At 35.0% G+C, this 16,736-nt stretch overlaps 1 protein-coding gene across 2 annotated transcripts in view; it reads right to left on the reverse strand.

The window, feature by feature from the left end:
* The window catches only part of LOC145673147 (aldehyde dehydrogenase, dimeric NADP-preferring-like), a 78,382-nt gene extending 63,295 nt beyond the window's left edge, over positions 1-15,087 (reverse strand). The window contains exons 1-2 of one of the 2 annotated variants that reach the window (XM_081742570.1): positions 14,946-15,087; positions 9,046-9,092 (exon numbers count right to left, since the gene is read on the reverse strand). In XM_081742570.1, the coding sequence (XP_081598696.1) occupies positions 9,046-9,063 (18 nt within the window). In that variant the 5' untranslated portion in view covers positions 9,064-9,092; positions 14,946-15,087. Of the gene's footprint in view, positions 1-9,045; positions 9,093-14,829; positions 14,910-14,945 lie in introns of those variants that run through there. The other variant, XM_081742571.1, reaches the window with a different exon arrangement.
* Positions 15,088-16,736: the final 1,649 nt, after the last annotated feature.

The following is a 16,736-nucleotide window of genomic DNA, read 5'->3' on the forward strand; positions in this document are numbered from 1 at the left end:
TTAGAGTAGGCGAAGTATCCAGCTAATTATTGACAAATGAATTGGGATACTAATTATGGACAAGTGAATTGCGATTCTAAACGAAAGATATTCTACTTATATATATATATATACGTATAACGTATATATACGTATATAACGTATATATATATATATAAAACAGTTACTCTTATATATATATATATATATATATTTAAGAGTAACTGTTTTTTGGAAGTCACTGTATTTAGCATGACTGTAAAATTCAGAGAAGACTGTTGAGAACTCATCAATTTTCAAAGTAACACAGACTTAAAGAAACCTACCATCCCTTACGTTATAGTTCACAATGGCCTGCTAGACGGTCCACGTTAAACCGAGCGATGAAAGTACGCACCGACCTCAATGCCATTGCATCAGCCAATCTAAGCTAAGATTCAGTACCTCTTAACTGAAGTATTCCCCAATTGGTTCACTTTGCTGATTAACACAAGCGTAAATCCATGTCAAGTGGTCCAATTAATACTGCTCGACAACTTTTAAATTTTTTTTGATATGCAGTAACCTTACCATGTCGTTAATTTAAAACAGGAATTATTTTAATTGCAGTAACTTTAGGTTTCGAGTGGCAGCCATATTTGTTTTCGAAGATGCGCCATTTCGTGATGCTGTAAGGGGTTATCGAATCAAGTATCTCAGCCCCTAGTTGTTCTATCGATGTGGAACAAAAATCAAAACGGTCAGCAAATTGTAAGCTACAAGGTTATGTATTAGCCATTATCGTCCATGACGTATAGCAGGGTGAAATGTAGGTTTGAAACAGTAGGTCACTGACGTTAAAGTTCAGAGTTGAGTAGACAATTTTTGTAAGAAGGCAAATGATCAGAAAGTTGAGCTTTTCTGGATCAAGAGGTCTGATATAAAAGCGCACATTCATCAAGTGTCAACCTTTAGATTGCCCCCCCCCCCTTTTTTTTTTAAAAAAAAATAAAATTATGAAAATTCAGAAAACTTTAAAAAAACTGCCTACTGCACAGGTATATATCTCTGGTGGGGACCTGATAGAAATATACAATTCCTCCTCATAACAGGTCTGTATGATGTTATTATATACCAAAAATTAGGAGTTTCCAATTTGAGAACCAATTACGACACGCGAACGAACATAAGACGCACAAATATTGATCGCTGCAAAGGCATTTTTTTAACTGTAGAATCCACTACAAGGGAACAAAAATGATACTTTAATAAGGTCGTCATGCAAAGAAAGAGAAAAAGCTAAATATTCCGGTTTTCTCTACAAAAGTTCGTTTTTCTTATATATTAAAAAAAAAAAAAAAAAAAAAAACTCTATCCCAAAGAAGGCTAGCTTTTTTTACATCTCTAATTAGAAATAAGAAAAGTTGGTGTACAGCGCTTTAAATCTAAATTTAAGCATTCATAAAAATCAGGAATAACCTTTCAACAACATGCACTAAAAGTACGGATTTTAATATCTTAGAGGAAATTTTTACTTATGATTACTTACCTTTGCCGATGTCGAGCTTCCAAGCTTGCAAAAATTAAACAATTACGTTCTTATTCATTCACAACATTTTGTGTTCTAAGACAATGTTTTTTTTTTTAAAAAAATGGTCACCCACCTCCGAGAAATTTTCTGTACTCTTACCCATTGACGGAATTAAATTAAATGTTAAGTTTCTTTTCTTCGGTTCTTTCTGATGTTAAATGACATGTGGGTGGTCATTTTTTTCCGCACATTATCGTACATTTAAACTGGCAAAATTATCATTATTACAAATTCCTTATTACACATTATTTATACCATTATAAGCTCTGGACAACACACACATTTCTGTCCAGAATGTTTGTCATATGTCTTTTGAAATATCATATATGAAAATCACGAAAATAAACACACTGCTGAACAAGACTGCACTTATTTAATATAAGAACACATTTACACGTGACGTTTCGATCTTCTAGCCAAGATCTTCATCAGACGTACACTCTGATGAGGATCGTACGTCGGAGTGTACGTCTGGTGAAGATCTTGGCTAGAAGATCGAAACGTCACGTGTAAATGTGTTCTTATATTAAATAAGTGCAGTCTTGTTCAGCAGTGTGTTTATTTTTCTGATTTTATTTGCAAGACGTATGACTATGATTGTGTGTCAGTATGAAAATCACGATCGCTGTTTTGAAAGAAAATAGTATGGTGTTACCTAGTGTTGTAAAGGCCCGGAAAAAACCGGAAATTTTGGGTAAAAACCAGTTTTTTACCGTTTTTCCCCGAGCTTGGAAAAAAACGGAAATATTGGGTAAAATTGAAATTTTTGAATATTTTACTACATTATGCTTTTAAAATGAAAACTATTTTATATTTACTAGTTTACAGTATAGATCATTGAGTAGTTATGTTTATTCTATTAGAATAGGCAAATTTTGTGGCAGCAAATATATTTGTACCACTCCTTTAACGTTAGCACCGTGATAGTATGGAGTTATGACTACAAAAGATCCTAAAATATAATCCTAGTTAGATTAATTAATATAGACGCATTTAAATTATCTTAAGTAATCTTGTAAAGTTACCGTTTTATGGCAGGGAAGTGTTAAATAACAGGGTCAGAATCATTTTAGTTAATACCAGTATGTTAAAATCAAATATAGTATATATTTTATGGAGATACTTATTGTCCTTGTGTAAAATTTCCGGAAATTTTGAATCCATTAGAAAAAATCTTTTGTTCGGAAATATTGGCAAAACCCGAAAAATATAATTTAAGAACCATTTCTTCGCCTGATACTAATCTTATTTGCTGTAACGTGTCTCCAGCATATACACAACATATTTCGGTAGCAGGAAAACTACTTAAAGCAACAGGTTTTAATTTTACTTTTTAATTTTCTGATTTCTAGCAAAAATCCCTCTTTATTATTTGTATATTTTTCGAACAACTCAAAACAGAGAGGATATTATTTACATATACACACATACACCGGACAAGTGCGTAAATTTGAGCAGCGACAAATATATTAAAGAATTTAACATGTGAAACTTCCGTTCCTTATTATTAAAGACTAGCAGAATACCCGTTCTTCGTACGGGGAGAATACGTTTCATTTTGGGTATAAAGGGCACCAAAACTGTCATCAACGAACTTACGGACCCCAAAAACTATGAATTCGACACTAGTATCAGTCATTTTTATTTACTTTTACATGTCACTCTACCCTTTTAGGAGTAACTAATGGGGGCTGAATTTGGATTTAAACGGCATCGGAAATGTCACTGTTCATCTCAGCAACTTCGAAAACCATGAGTTCGACACTAAGATCCGTAATTTTCAATATATATCCACACTTCCTTCCTCCAAGTTGCACTTTTAAAGTGAAATGGTAAAATCCATTCCAGGCCAGAACCTCATCTATGTTGAAAATTTTTATCGAGATCAATTAGGTGGCTCAAGAGTTGTTAAGTTCCAAATATAGTCACTTTCATATTATTATACACCGTATGTAGATAAATTGTCGCATTAGAAAACAGGTATTTGTTTACATACAAAATTTTGTACATAAAGTTTATATTAAAGTCTGTATTTGAATATTAAATAATAGTAATTATATGTCTTACAACAAGTAATATTGTTAGTGCATGAGTATTAGTGAAATTTGCCTACTTCTCTTTCTTTTAAGAAGTAATGTGGTTAAAATTAACAAAGTTTCACCAGATCAAAGAGCACATTAAGAACTCAGTTTCATTCAAGAGCCCTATTTGTTGCAACAGAAACGCTTCATGATGGTAGATGTGTATGCAATTGTAAAATTTCTGTAATTAATGCACAACCAGGAGTAAACGACTTAAAGGCACATAAAGGAAATGAGAGCAGACTATTAATTTTCAAGAATAATTATAACTGTTTTATTTTCGAATGCTCCTTTTATATATATATATATATATATATATATATATATATATTCACAATATTGAAATTTCTCAATTTACATATTTCACGCCTTCGAAAAATAAAAGGTTCCATTACTAGTACAACTAACCTAATACAAAGATTTTTGTTTTTTCCCAAAAAAAAAAAAAAAAACTGTTTCCGGAAAAAAAAACTGTCTTTTACCAGCCGTTTCAAAATTTCCGGAAATTTTACAACACTAGTGTTACTAGAAATTTGCATATAAATATAGAACACACGTCAAACAATTCTTTTAAGAAAAAATTATAAAAAAGGAAAACATTTGCATTGTAGTGCTAGAAGGCAGCGTAAACAGATATATATTATATAGGGTGTTCGGGTTAAATTTGATACTTTGCATATTGTACATAAATATGTGGTGCCGGGGTGTCACAGTCTATTCTTCCGTTTTAGATGCATCTGTAGTGTCAAAGAAACTGCAATCGACAAGTAGAAGCCACCGGAATACTGGAAAAGTCACCTGCATCATGATAACTTGTGCCGGGTATCCAAATTCCGCGATCAAGACAGCTGCTCAATACTGCATGAACATCGTAAAAACGATATCAACATGAAATGCAGAGGTGCAACGGACTACGACGAAGCCCTTGCTGTTAGGAAAATACACAGACGACGTTCTGACTGCCGACGAAAACTGGAACTCATTCAACAATTGCAAGCGTCTACTATGAAGCTAGCTGTGAATTAAATCCTCCAACATCATCACTACAAAAGATATAAAGACCAATTCCTGATTGAAATGCCCAAGCACACCACCTATCAAAGTAATAAAACTCCCTGACAAAGTGAAACGTTCCACTGAATCAGAAATAATGTAGTTTTCTAATGAATGAATTAATAAATAATAAACTTGAATCAGGTCAACATACACAACCTTCCAGAACAACAAATGGCTTGCTTACAATTCATCGGACAGTCCTTATGTTATGTATACTAAAAATCCCCGAAATGTGATGATGTTTATTATGTTTGCATAAGTTACCAGTGAGGATGACATGATGACACCACATGTCTTTGAACAGGGACTCAGGCTTAATTCAAATAGTTATGTAGAGTTGTTGAACGGTCAAGCCCTGGGTGGAGAAAGAGGCTGCTGGAAGACCGTAAGTGAACAGCAAGATTCAACTACTTACCATACCACTGGGAAGAATCAGAAGTGGTTGACACTTTTTTCTTTTTTTAAATTTAAGATTTTACCGGTCCCAATATGTATTCCCCTAACTATCTTATGGACTATTATGTGTGGGGCGTGCTTGAAAAGTAGCCAACTCTACTGGCTGTAACACCTAGATCTAACTGATAAATTCTCTAACTGATATAACTGATTCGAGCGACGTTTGGGATTATCCATATACACCTACCGGATGTATGAAAAGTCCGGGGCTATACGCCAACTATATTATGACTAAAGATATGATAAACCATTAAGAGATTGAAGTTGTTGGAAATATGTGGTTTTCAATCTAAAATGCTGGAAGTTTTCCAGTTGCACCAGCCGTTTGGGCTCCATAGTCGAAAGGTGCTCTATGTTAAATGTAAAGGCAAGTAGACTGTTCGAACGGAACGTAATGGCAAGCAAAAATGTCATGAAGAATGTGCATTGTTAGGTGAGGGGAACCTAGAACAACCCAAATATGTTATCAATGCTATATTGTTGGTATGATGAGGGCCCAAGGGAACAGGCTGCTGAAATGACAACCTTGCTTTTTCATTTAACACAATACTAACGACGGTAGACCATACGCTCTTTCGCTCTACTTCATCAGAGAAAGGGGAAGAAGTATGAAGAAATGAAAAAGTTAACAATAAAACAGCTGTGAAGGGTTCAATTTGAACCCTATTAGAATCCTAAAGTATTTTCAGATTTATATGTTACCTTAGAAAATTTCATCACATCAATGTGATATATTTTCTCGAGAGAATGAATATTTTCATGTAGATGCAGAAGAGAGAACTATACAACACTATAACGAACAGGTTATATTTAGTATAAACAATCTTATCAATTTCTCTCTTCGCACTATTATAGCTAGTTGTTGCGCTCAAGCCACTGGCTCGCTATAAAATCATGCATAATTAAAAACTAAATATCCACTGGCGTGACAGCCCTTTGTGGCGCTGAGCCGCTTCAACGCGATGTGTTAGCGACCGGATGAACTACGTTCAGCCTAGCAACGAATAAGTAATCAGTGAGTTGCATCGTTCTATCTCTAACAGGCGTATCAGGACCTTTCTAGACCTAGTGATCGTTATGGAGGTCATTGTTGATAACGCTTAATGGACACCGATAATTGATACGCACCGGCCGGAATCGAACCCGGAACCACGCGGATGTGAGTCCAAAGCTCTAACCACTATACTACAGAGTCCCTTACCATACATAATTAAAAGCTCTGGTTCTTTACATTTCACTTTTTATTTATTTATTTTTTTGAATTTGTCTACCAGCCGCTATGCTCACTAACTACGCTCAAAAATTCATTCCAAACGGTTCACTCGTTTTACCATGATGGTGAAACAGACAAAGTCAATGTTATTTTTATATATGGAGAATAACGTAGAAAATTCCTGTCCCTTGGCTTACAAGCGGATTTTTCTAAAACACTGGTGCACGTGGCCATTATTTATAATAGGGAGGTGATGTAGGCCTACGAAGTTTTTATCTTTCGAGGTTCCTGAGACTTTATTTTTGGAATATTTAAAACCCTAGTAGTATACGCATTTTTATGAAAATGACATAAAAATTTGCTCGATCCAAGTGTTTTGTTCAAAAATTCATTTCAAACGATTCAGCTGCTTTCCCGTGATAACGAGACAGTCAACATCGATTAGAATGTCGCTGGGACACGTGTCCAATTATTTTTAATGAAAAGTTTATATATCAAGTTTTATTTTTCTAACTAAATTGAGAGGCTCTTGAAACTATTTTTGGCATAAATTTCGAACTCTTTCCCCCTTAGGATATACATTTTAGTCAAAGTGACATAATAAAATTTCAGTTTAAGGTGGGTACTACGTTTAAAATTCATTTCAAATTATTTAGCCCGTTATATATATATATATATAAACGTTTCAGTTACAGTAAAAAGGCTACGATATGTACAATTCTGAATTAAAAGCTGTGAGTATTGAATGTTAAATAGATACAAGCTTTCTCCTTAGGTCTCCTATACAATATGAAGCGATTAAATCAGTAAAAAAACTCATTAAATCCTAGCATCACACGGGCAAGTATTCACACTTTAAATTTTTGTACGTAAAATAACTTTGGTTTAGATCACAGATTTTAAAAAAATCATACGATTTAAATCACTTTGATTTAAACTAATCAACCCTTGTTGCCATCTCTCTTTACATTCTATTCAATAGCTATCGCCAAGCGGGACTGTCCTGAAGCGAAAGTAACGTGATGCTGCGCACGCTTGGTGTTCCTTGGTTAATTATTATAGTAATAAAATGCGGAAAATAATAATAAAAAAAGATTAAAATAAAAGTTCAAAAATGCATTGAAAAAAAGGGGCATGCGTTGATTAAAAAAAAAAAAAAAAAACCAAAACGCAGTTAAGAGTGTTTATTTAACGTTTTGTTCGCGAGACAAGCTAATTTGGGCATTTTAATAACAAAAACAAAAAATAAGATGCAGCACCTAAAATTCCTAGCTCCAATCCATTATGAAATAATTAAATTGAAAAAACAGTGGTTAAGTTGCAATTAAACCGTCACAAATACTGTAGAAATACACAAAATATTATGCTCAAATCTAACTGTGGTTACGGCCTTTGTCCTACTTTGAAATAATTGAAATGAAGCAATACAGCTTTTAAAGTTGGACTTAAATTGTAACTATAGTTCTAAATAGGCAAATTACTTGCAAGCTAGAGACATCTATTAGCGTCAGACAGGAAACCACAACCAATTGAAGGGTTTGGTACAAGAAGGAGCAGTTCCACTTTGTCCAGTATGTAGCAAATTAAAACAAAACGTTTTGGAGCTGCCTCGGTTTTCACGCAAACTCCTCCATCTGCCGCATTTCTTTGGAATAGCGGGTGGAGCTGCCTCATTCTTGTACCAAACGAAGCGCATTCTTCTTTTGTATGTGGTAGGGTGTGCAACTCAGTAGCGGCACAAAGTGGAGCTGCCTCCTTCTTGCACCCAACCCTTCAATTAGCGAACTCTATTAGCGTGACTGTTGTTATTAGGAATTAGCGCGACTACTTGTTATTAGGAATTAGTGTGATTGCTTATTAGGAATTAGCATAACTGCTTGTTATTAGGGATTAGCGTGATTGCTTGTTATCAGGAATTAACGTGACTGTTTATTAGGAATTAGTATGATTGCTTGTTATTTGGAATTAGCGTGACTGCTTATTATTAGGAATTAGTGATTGCATGTTATTAGGAATTAGCGTGATTGTTATTAGGAAGTAGCGCGACTGCTTGTTATTAGGAAATAGCGTGATTGCTTGTTATTAGGAATTAGCGTGAAGCGCTGAAACGTCTGCCGTTTATAAATAGGATTATTATTGTTAAGATAATAATTTCAAAATTTCTGCTCATTTTCTTAACAAGGAACTAATTGCGAAAATTATTATTCATATGACAGATGTGGTTACAGTTTGCTAAAGAGCCTGCCTTACTAAAAATAACACAAAATTTAATTTTTTTTTTTTTTTGCTTGTTTTTCAAAATTGAAAGAAAATAATGGAATGCAACTTACCACAATCACAGATAATGTTATTCTAGAACAGAAAATATGAACCTGAAGAATTTTCAGTGTTGCCATCCATAGAAATTACAGTGTTGCCAGTACTACATTTCCCCCAAAATCTAAGTTACGGCAGCGACTAGAGAAACAACTGCATTTGATTACTATCAGGTTGTCTTGGTATTCTGTGAACTACTTTTTAAATAACATTATTATTTAATTTTAATAACTGTATGTTAAAACTATTTTGTTTATTATAAACTAAATACAACTATTATTGACTTTTATTTACAACATAAAACATTCTTGTAGTTCTTAAGATATTCCCCCCAAAAAGGTACAATAATTTATACTTCATTTAAATATACTTACATCTGAAAATGACGCCATTTTGTGTATTTTCTTCTTTACTTAGGAACCTAGAATAAAATAAGAAATTAAAAAGAGTTTAGATACAACAGGCGAAAATGTGGTTATTTTATTGAGACAAAATCACATTTCTATATATTTATTATAATTGTGCACTACGTTATTGGACAGGTGGACAAAATGCACAACAGCAAACAGTGATTGTGTAAGAAAATGAGGCAATTTTTAAAGCTGGTTTAATAACTGAGATGAACTACTATCTACCCGGTATATATTCGAATCTAAGACGCACTCCCATTTCTAAACTTAAAAATTTCAGGTATAGAATGGGGTAGACAGACTTTAGTCAACTCCACTGTCGGAGCGGTTTTGAATGCGTTTCCAAGACTTACTCCCCATTTTATACCTGAAATTTTGGCAGAAAAAGTGCGTCTTAGATTCGAGTACATACGGTATGTGTGTTTTTTTAATACTAAATATATATATTAATAGAACTAGAATGAGTAACTTACTTTACCTCTAATCAGACGTAATCCTAACAGAATTCAATAACATACCAACTTGTGACATAATCATCTATCACCTCAACCTACACCAGTGTTTATTATTCTTTACTACATTGACCTCTTTGCTCCAAGTCTCCATACAGAACTTGCATTTTCTAATAAACAAATATAAACAGGTAACTCTCCTAGTTAAACAACTGAATCGCGAAATTACAGAAACACTTCGGTTGATTATTTCATTATCTGAACACTCTCCCTGGTCTACGTCAAAATTCATTTCTTCCTTTTCTTCTAAGTCAACTTAGCTGCAACAACTTATAATGCTCCATTAGTATAATTTAGTACACCATATTTCCTGTGGTGACTGGCTCATTGCTAAATCCCTTTATACTGTTTTTGTTCCTTTCTACCTCGTTCCAAATTTCTTTCTCCGTTTCCATTCCAGTTTTCTCAATTTACTGCTTCCGATTCCCTCTGTCCTCTTTTACTCCCACTTTATGCTCCCCTCTTACTTCTGTTTTCACTCTTCTTCTCCTTTTGGTTGATTTCGTCTTTTTGTCCTCTGTCACGGGCTATTCTTCTTCACTGCTATTACAGAACTCAACAAACTTATACCCAGATCTTTACTTCGAATATCCCTTCACTTTTTTCTTTTTTCCAGCTTTGTCAGTGTGCAGTTCCTTTAATTTGCCGATATCTATACACCCCGTAACTTTTTCTGTGATGGCACAGTGCCACTTCCTCCGTCAAGACCTGTTCTAACCTCATTAAAGATACAAAAAGTGTACTTCATCCGTGTGAGACGTTTTATAATCATCCTTATCCAATACGAATGCAATTGAATCTAATGTTAGTAAGTTAACCATATCCTGGACTCCTTGAATTCCCATAGCTCCCATAACTGGTTGAGTTCTGTCACTTTCTATATGTCTGATGGTCTTTTTTATTTTGTTGCTTAAGTAAAATGTTTTCCTACTGAACATCGGACGCACCGCTTGACCCAGGTTGGACACTTACTTTCGGGGTGAACTTTTCTACATCTCTTGCATGTCCAAGTAGGTAGTGCATGTTTGTAATTACTGTAAGTAGACTGTAATGGAAGTTGGAGAAAATGAACCTGATGATCTGTGTGATTAAGACATTTGCCTATGTTGCTTTCCCATCTCTATTCGATAGTTTTTGAGCTTGCATTTGCGGATATTTCGCACTGACCAAACCCACTGCCTGCCGAAATGTTAGCTTTTGTGCAGTTAGCATGTTTTCGAGCTGTTTCCTTACGAGCTCCAAATACAAATTGGTTTCCAAGGCATGTTCGAAGCAATCTCCCCAATTGCAATACGACGCTTGCTTTCTTCGGTTTAACACATGTGTCCTGTCTAATTTCTTACTTTTTTAATATTGTGGAAACAGAACCTTTCGGCAATATAATTTGTTTTCACACCAAAATTTAAAAGCATTAACTCCTTTATTTGTTCGAATTTCTTATCAAAGGATATATTTAGTACATAGTTTAGATTGCCATAAGCCTTTGGCTCTATCACCGAAAAATCCCTTTTCTATCTCATAGCAAGGAACATAATTTTCGAATATTTGTTGGAAAAGCTGCAAATATGATTATACTTTATCAATTTCAACATCGAAAGGTACCAGTGAAGAAGGAAGTCATGTTATTTCTCATACTTCTTCACTTCTGACTTTTGGAAGCATGAATTCACATTTAAACTGTATCAAGTCCTATTGGGGCATAATCAATTAAAATGTTATGTTAATTACGCATTAAGCCAACGATAGAAAAAAAGAGCCACAGTTCAATTCAATTTTACGGTAATTTACTTTATTCACCTTTAATCAGAGTTTGTCTAACATAATTCAATAACGTATTAACTTGTGGAACTAACCAATCATTTATCACGTCAACTTATACATTTATTTATTTTTCTTTACTCCAAATCTTCATATAGAACTGTCTCTTCTGTATCAACAAATATAAAAGAGAACTGTCTCTTACAACAACTGAGTCGTGCAATTGCAGAAACACTTTGGCAGATCATTTCATTCTTTCAACACCTATGAGACACGAGTTGAGGCTATCTCGTCTGATAAAAGTGTCCTCAAAGTGATGATCCTTGAACACTTACAAGACGAGAGTTGAGGCTATTTTATCTAATAAAAATGTCCTGAAAGTGACCCCTCAACATCTACGAGACGATAGTTGAGGCTATTTCATCTGGTAAAAGTGTCCTCAAAGTGATCCTTCAACACCTACGAGGCAAGAGTTGAAGCTATTTCGTCTAGTAAATATTTCCTTTAAAGAGATCTCTTGTATTGGAAAGTGTATCTGTTTATATTGGAAGAGGTCTACCTCATGTCTTCTCTCGGGCAACTCTGAGCCCCCACTAGTAATGTTTTCTTCGCGACGGCGCTTGGTTGATTATAGAGTTTAGCATTTCATTCAGCATCAAGGCTATATGAAACATGGCCGTATAAAATAACATGTGATCTGAACCACATGAGCTCCCACCGGGAATCGAACTCAAAGACTCACACTAACCATATAGGCACGAAGAATCTCTATTCATGAAAAGAAACTTAATACTAGTATTGGGACAGCAAAAACTTCACGTCCTGATTGACGTCTTTCTTTCATGTTGTTTTATGGGCAAGATTTTACTTTGTCTCGGACAGTGACTGCAACCGATCCATCTGACCCGGTTCCCGGAGCAGTTTAGGAATCACATTGAAGTTGCTCCAACCGATCGTGTCTTAATGTCATGTGGTATTTTCATGGAGTAAAGGTGGAACAAAACGAGCACTGCGGGGCTTCGCTTGCTGATGCTCGTTCAGCTGTGTTTCATAACGTAAGTAAATCACTTTAAAAAATCAATAAAGTTGTGTGTGAAAAGTGAACTATATACCACATGATAGCACCAAAGGCACGAGCAGTTCCAACAAGTGACTGAGGCAGAAACAGTTCCAAGAAGTGACTGAAACTATAAGAACCGATTGAAGTCACTGTCCGAGTCAAAGTAAAATCCTGCAGTTTTATGCTCTAATAAGAAAATTATAATAAAGTTTCGTGTGGAAAGTGGCCTACTCAAAGATCGGATGAAGTGTAAGTGCGACGAAGAAATACTAAATAAGTAGTGAAACTATGGATGAATTAATTTCATGTTGTAAAAGGGAAAAAAGGAACGTATATCGTGAGTACGAATAAGCAAGCATGCAATCGAAATTGTGCAGGGCACCCAGTGCGACAAAGAAAGAACATTCGACGGGAATTTCTCTCCTAAACTGTATAGTGCGTATGTTTCTATTGTAGATTCGAACATCGCCTAACCTTGCGTCGAGTGCTACTTGAACCATCCGCTCCCTCTGGCACGCACACTTCCAGGCACTCATGTGAAAAAAGCGTGAAAGGATACATCGTTAAAATGGAAAACAGGCATGGTATATTAGGCAATTAGTCTTTCTATATTTGCACGCATGAAATGAAATCTTTAAGTTTTACGTCCCACGTTTATGCCCGGTTAGGCTAAAGGAGATAATGATGAGAAATGAATGAAATAGTGAAATGAAGAAAGTGGGAGGAAAGGGGAGAACCTCGAGAAAACCCACAGACTGTGTTTGTCCACCACAAAGTTGACTTGGCGCGAGCTAGAATCGAACCAACGACCCCATGCACCAGAGGTAAACCCCCTACCACGGCCTCGTATTTGCATTAATATTCTTAAGCTGTACATAAATTATTTCTACATATAATGTATCCCTTTTATTTTAAGTAACAAATTTAAAGTGTAAAATTAGCAAATTTTGGCTAACAACTTGTCAATCTACATCAAACTTATTTTTACACAGTACTATTCCACCATAACGAATTTCAGCTATAAAATTCGCGAACTGTTCTTGTATTTTTAATTGGCATTGGAATTCTATCAACGTAGCCATTAAAACTGAATTATGACTTACGTAAACACTACAATGAATTCTCCAACTGCGCATCGATAAGTAAGACCGATTTAAAAGGGAATAGGGTTAGGTTAGTTTAGGTTTCGGGAAGTTGGAGCCTATTTTGTTAAAAAAATAATTGATCGCATTTATCATGTCTGTGTAAGGATACCACCTGGAATGGGCATTGTAAAGTTCACCCTATGACTATCTATATAGATATAAAAGCGTGCAGATTTACTGTACTGATTCACATATTTGTAAAGTTTACAAAACAAATTTGTTAAGAACATTTTAACAGACTAGGGTGTAAATAATCTAAATATGTTGTATTCTTACTTATGAAATGTGTATCTAAGTAGGAATACATTAATAAAAGTCTAACCTGTTAAGCATGGATTCGCCCATAAAATAAGCCACTAACCACACCTTACAAAATGAAGTAAAAGTATCTGAAGTTAGTGTGCTAACTCATGACGCCCAATCATAAAAGTGTTCGGGTGTTAAGGGATGCACATACCTGTGAAATTTATGTAAGTAATAAGGCGTTATGTTATGTCGGAACACAAACGTGCAAGCAATGAAAACTTATCGGGATATTATCTATAACGTCGTTAGTAACGTACAAATACATAATTCAACATGTTAGGTAAGTGTATTTATGTTATGCACTGTTTCGCGTTATCCTCGTTTCTGTATATCCACCATCGCTGACGTGCCTGCTTCCTGGTTTTTTAGTGGTAACATACTACAAGTTGGTTAGTGTCTTCTTCACAATAGTTCTTATTGTGTACCGGTGCACACACTGAAGCCCTCCTAAAGTGAACCTGCACGAGGGAATGCACGTCCACACCCCAAAAATTATTGTTTAAAATACAGAGAGTCGATTTACTGAAAAAGAAGTATATACACAATGAATTTACATATGAATCCGTACAATAAATCTGTACCTGTACAAGTACACGGGTTCAATATTATGTTGTATGTAAGAACTATGTATATCTTATCAGCATTACTACATCGAGCAATTTCAAACATTACTTAAGATTGTTATTGAAGAATTGAAGACACTACCCAACAAACCACAATTAGTAAGACAAAATACAAATTAAAAAAAAAAAAGTAAACAATCTTCAACTAGTTAATAAAAATATTAAAAAAAAAAAAAAAAAAAAAAAAGAATGGACGTACGATAACCAAGAAGGCTAACCGTTAAAACGACAAAATTCACTTTTGTTACACTAACAATCAGTTCTAATGACAGGAAAATTCATACAGTTAATCTTTTGCGGTTTCAAAGTTAAAATGCAATTTGACGGAAATTCTTTTTACGTACGTAACTGTGGAATCACATTCATAAACAATCTGCCGGAGTGATATACTGTATATACTTTTAAAATTCTAATCATGCGTGACAACTAAAAACAAACACAAAATAAAAAGTTTTTAAACCTGTAAAATATGTCTGTACTGCAAGATCAAATAGTTCGATGTTTACTTCGGCTATCACACCATGATCAAGCACTATTTGAAAACAAAATATCTTGAAGACCTTGTGCCTATCCTCCTCTCCGCACTTCGAGGACGAGTTTCACTTTCTTCAGTTCCAGTGTTGCTCCGCTCTTTCCAGAGATGTAAGTTTGTTGCTTTTCAACTTCGTTGGAAATAACAAGAACAATTGGAAATAATGCACTTAATCAAGCTAGTGGTTTTACCAGCCTCTGTTCAAATGGGTGGTCAAGAAGATTATGACTATCTGATGAGCTTCTGACAGTAGACGAGGGAGACCAGGGTTCGATTCCCGGCGAGATCTCATGTGATTCCGATCCCACGTTAAGTTGTATGTCTACGTAGGTCATAGCCTCGTTGTTGAAATGGACGTCAAACCCCAGTTCAATCAAAATCAATCTGATAGCCTACTGGAAAATAACTTTTCTTGAAGTTTTTTTTTTTCTCTATGTCGTTCTTTAAATGTGAGGACTCCTGAATACAGTGAGAGTGTTTATAGTACAGTTGGACTGGGGTTTGTCTTGAAGTCACAAGTAGGCCTATATTTACGATACTGGAATTACTCCTGAAATTTTCGGAAAATATCAACTTTCATTAGAAAAATGCTACTTGCGGACGACATTAATTTGTGATGGGTTTAGCTTTCATTTTATTTATTTATTTATACAATATAACCCAGCTTTACTGTTATGGCAAGCTTTTAATTTTAAAATAATATTTTAGCAGTTTTCTTTATGTCAGAGCGTGTCCGTGGGTTTTCTCAGGGTACTCCCGTTTCCTCCCACACTCTCATTCCACCGATTCTTCCATATTCATTCACTTGCCTTACTCACCCCTTATCCTAACAGGCATAATCATGTGATGTTAAACTGACAGATTTCATTTCATTCCATTGTTTTTCAGGGAGAATTTTAAGAATTGTGTTATCAACCATTAAACTTCACGTGATATGGCAACTCTGATTGCCAGGGGAGTTACTTTCACTGTAACTCGCCAATCGTCAGAAACAGAAACAGCCACTGCGGAAGTGTCCTTTCTTCCTTCATGACCTTCCGTAAACTTAAAAAAAAAATAATAATAATAAAAAAAACTTGCTGCAGTTTCAAATGCAGTTTCTCTGTCAACTAAAATTAGAAAACGTAATTATATGGAATTTCAGCTTGTAATTCTACAAAACTTTGGATTGCAATATGGCAGGAGTTTTCAAACTTTTTTGCAGTTGAGGCTCCCCTCAAACCACCAGTCTGAACGCGCCTCCACTGTCAAAAACGACATGTATCTCTAAAAGAAAGACTATCACTATGATAAACTTTGTTTCACTTATTAATCACTAATAGAAATATCCAGTCTTCAAAGTGGAAAAAAATGCAGAGGTGGTATGTTTTATTACAATTTTGACTCAACATACCAGCTATCTAAATATTAAAATACAGTAAGGGTATGTTGAATAAAATAGTGCATTTCTATTCACATAATGACTCGAAACCATGGGAGAGCTTCTCTGTAGTTGAGGGTGAGGGGAGCATGGAGATGCTTTGCTCCCCGCCCTCAGATTTCTGGGAAAATAAAAAATATCCCCTTATAGAGAATTATACACGAAAATGCTCAAAAACTGAGTTTTTATATGAACATTTTTTAAACAATTTCTCGCGGGACAACTCCTAACCCCATTCAAGTGAGGGGTATTCCCATGGGCGTCTCTGGCGGGGGATGGGGGACGCGTCCCCCCAATAT

The sequence above is a fragment of the Thermobia domestica genome, chromosome 16, assembly GCF_964235325.1.
Source record: "Thermobia domestica chromosome 16, izTheDome1.hap1.1, whole genome shotgun sequence".
Taxonomy (NCBI): Eukaryota; Metazoa; Arthropoda; class Insecta; order Zygentoma; family Lepismatidae; genus Thermobia; species Thermobia domestica.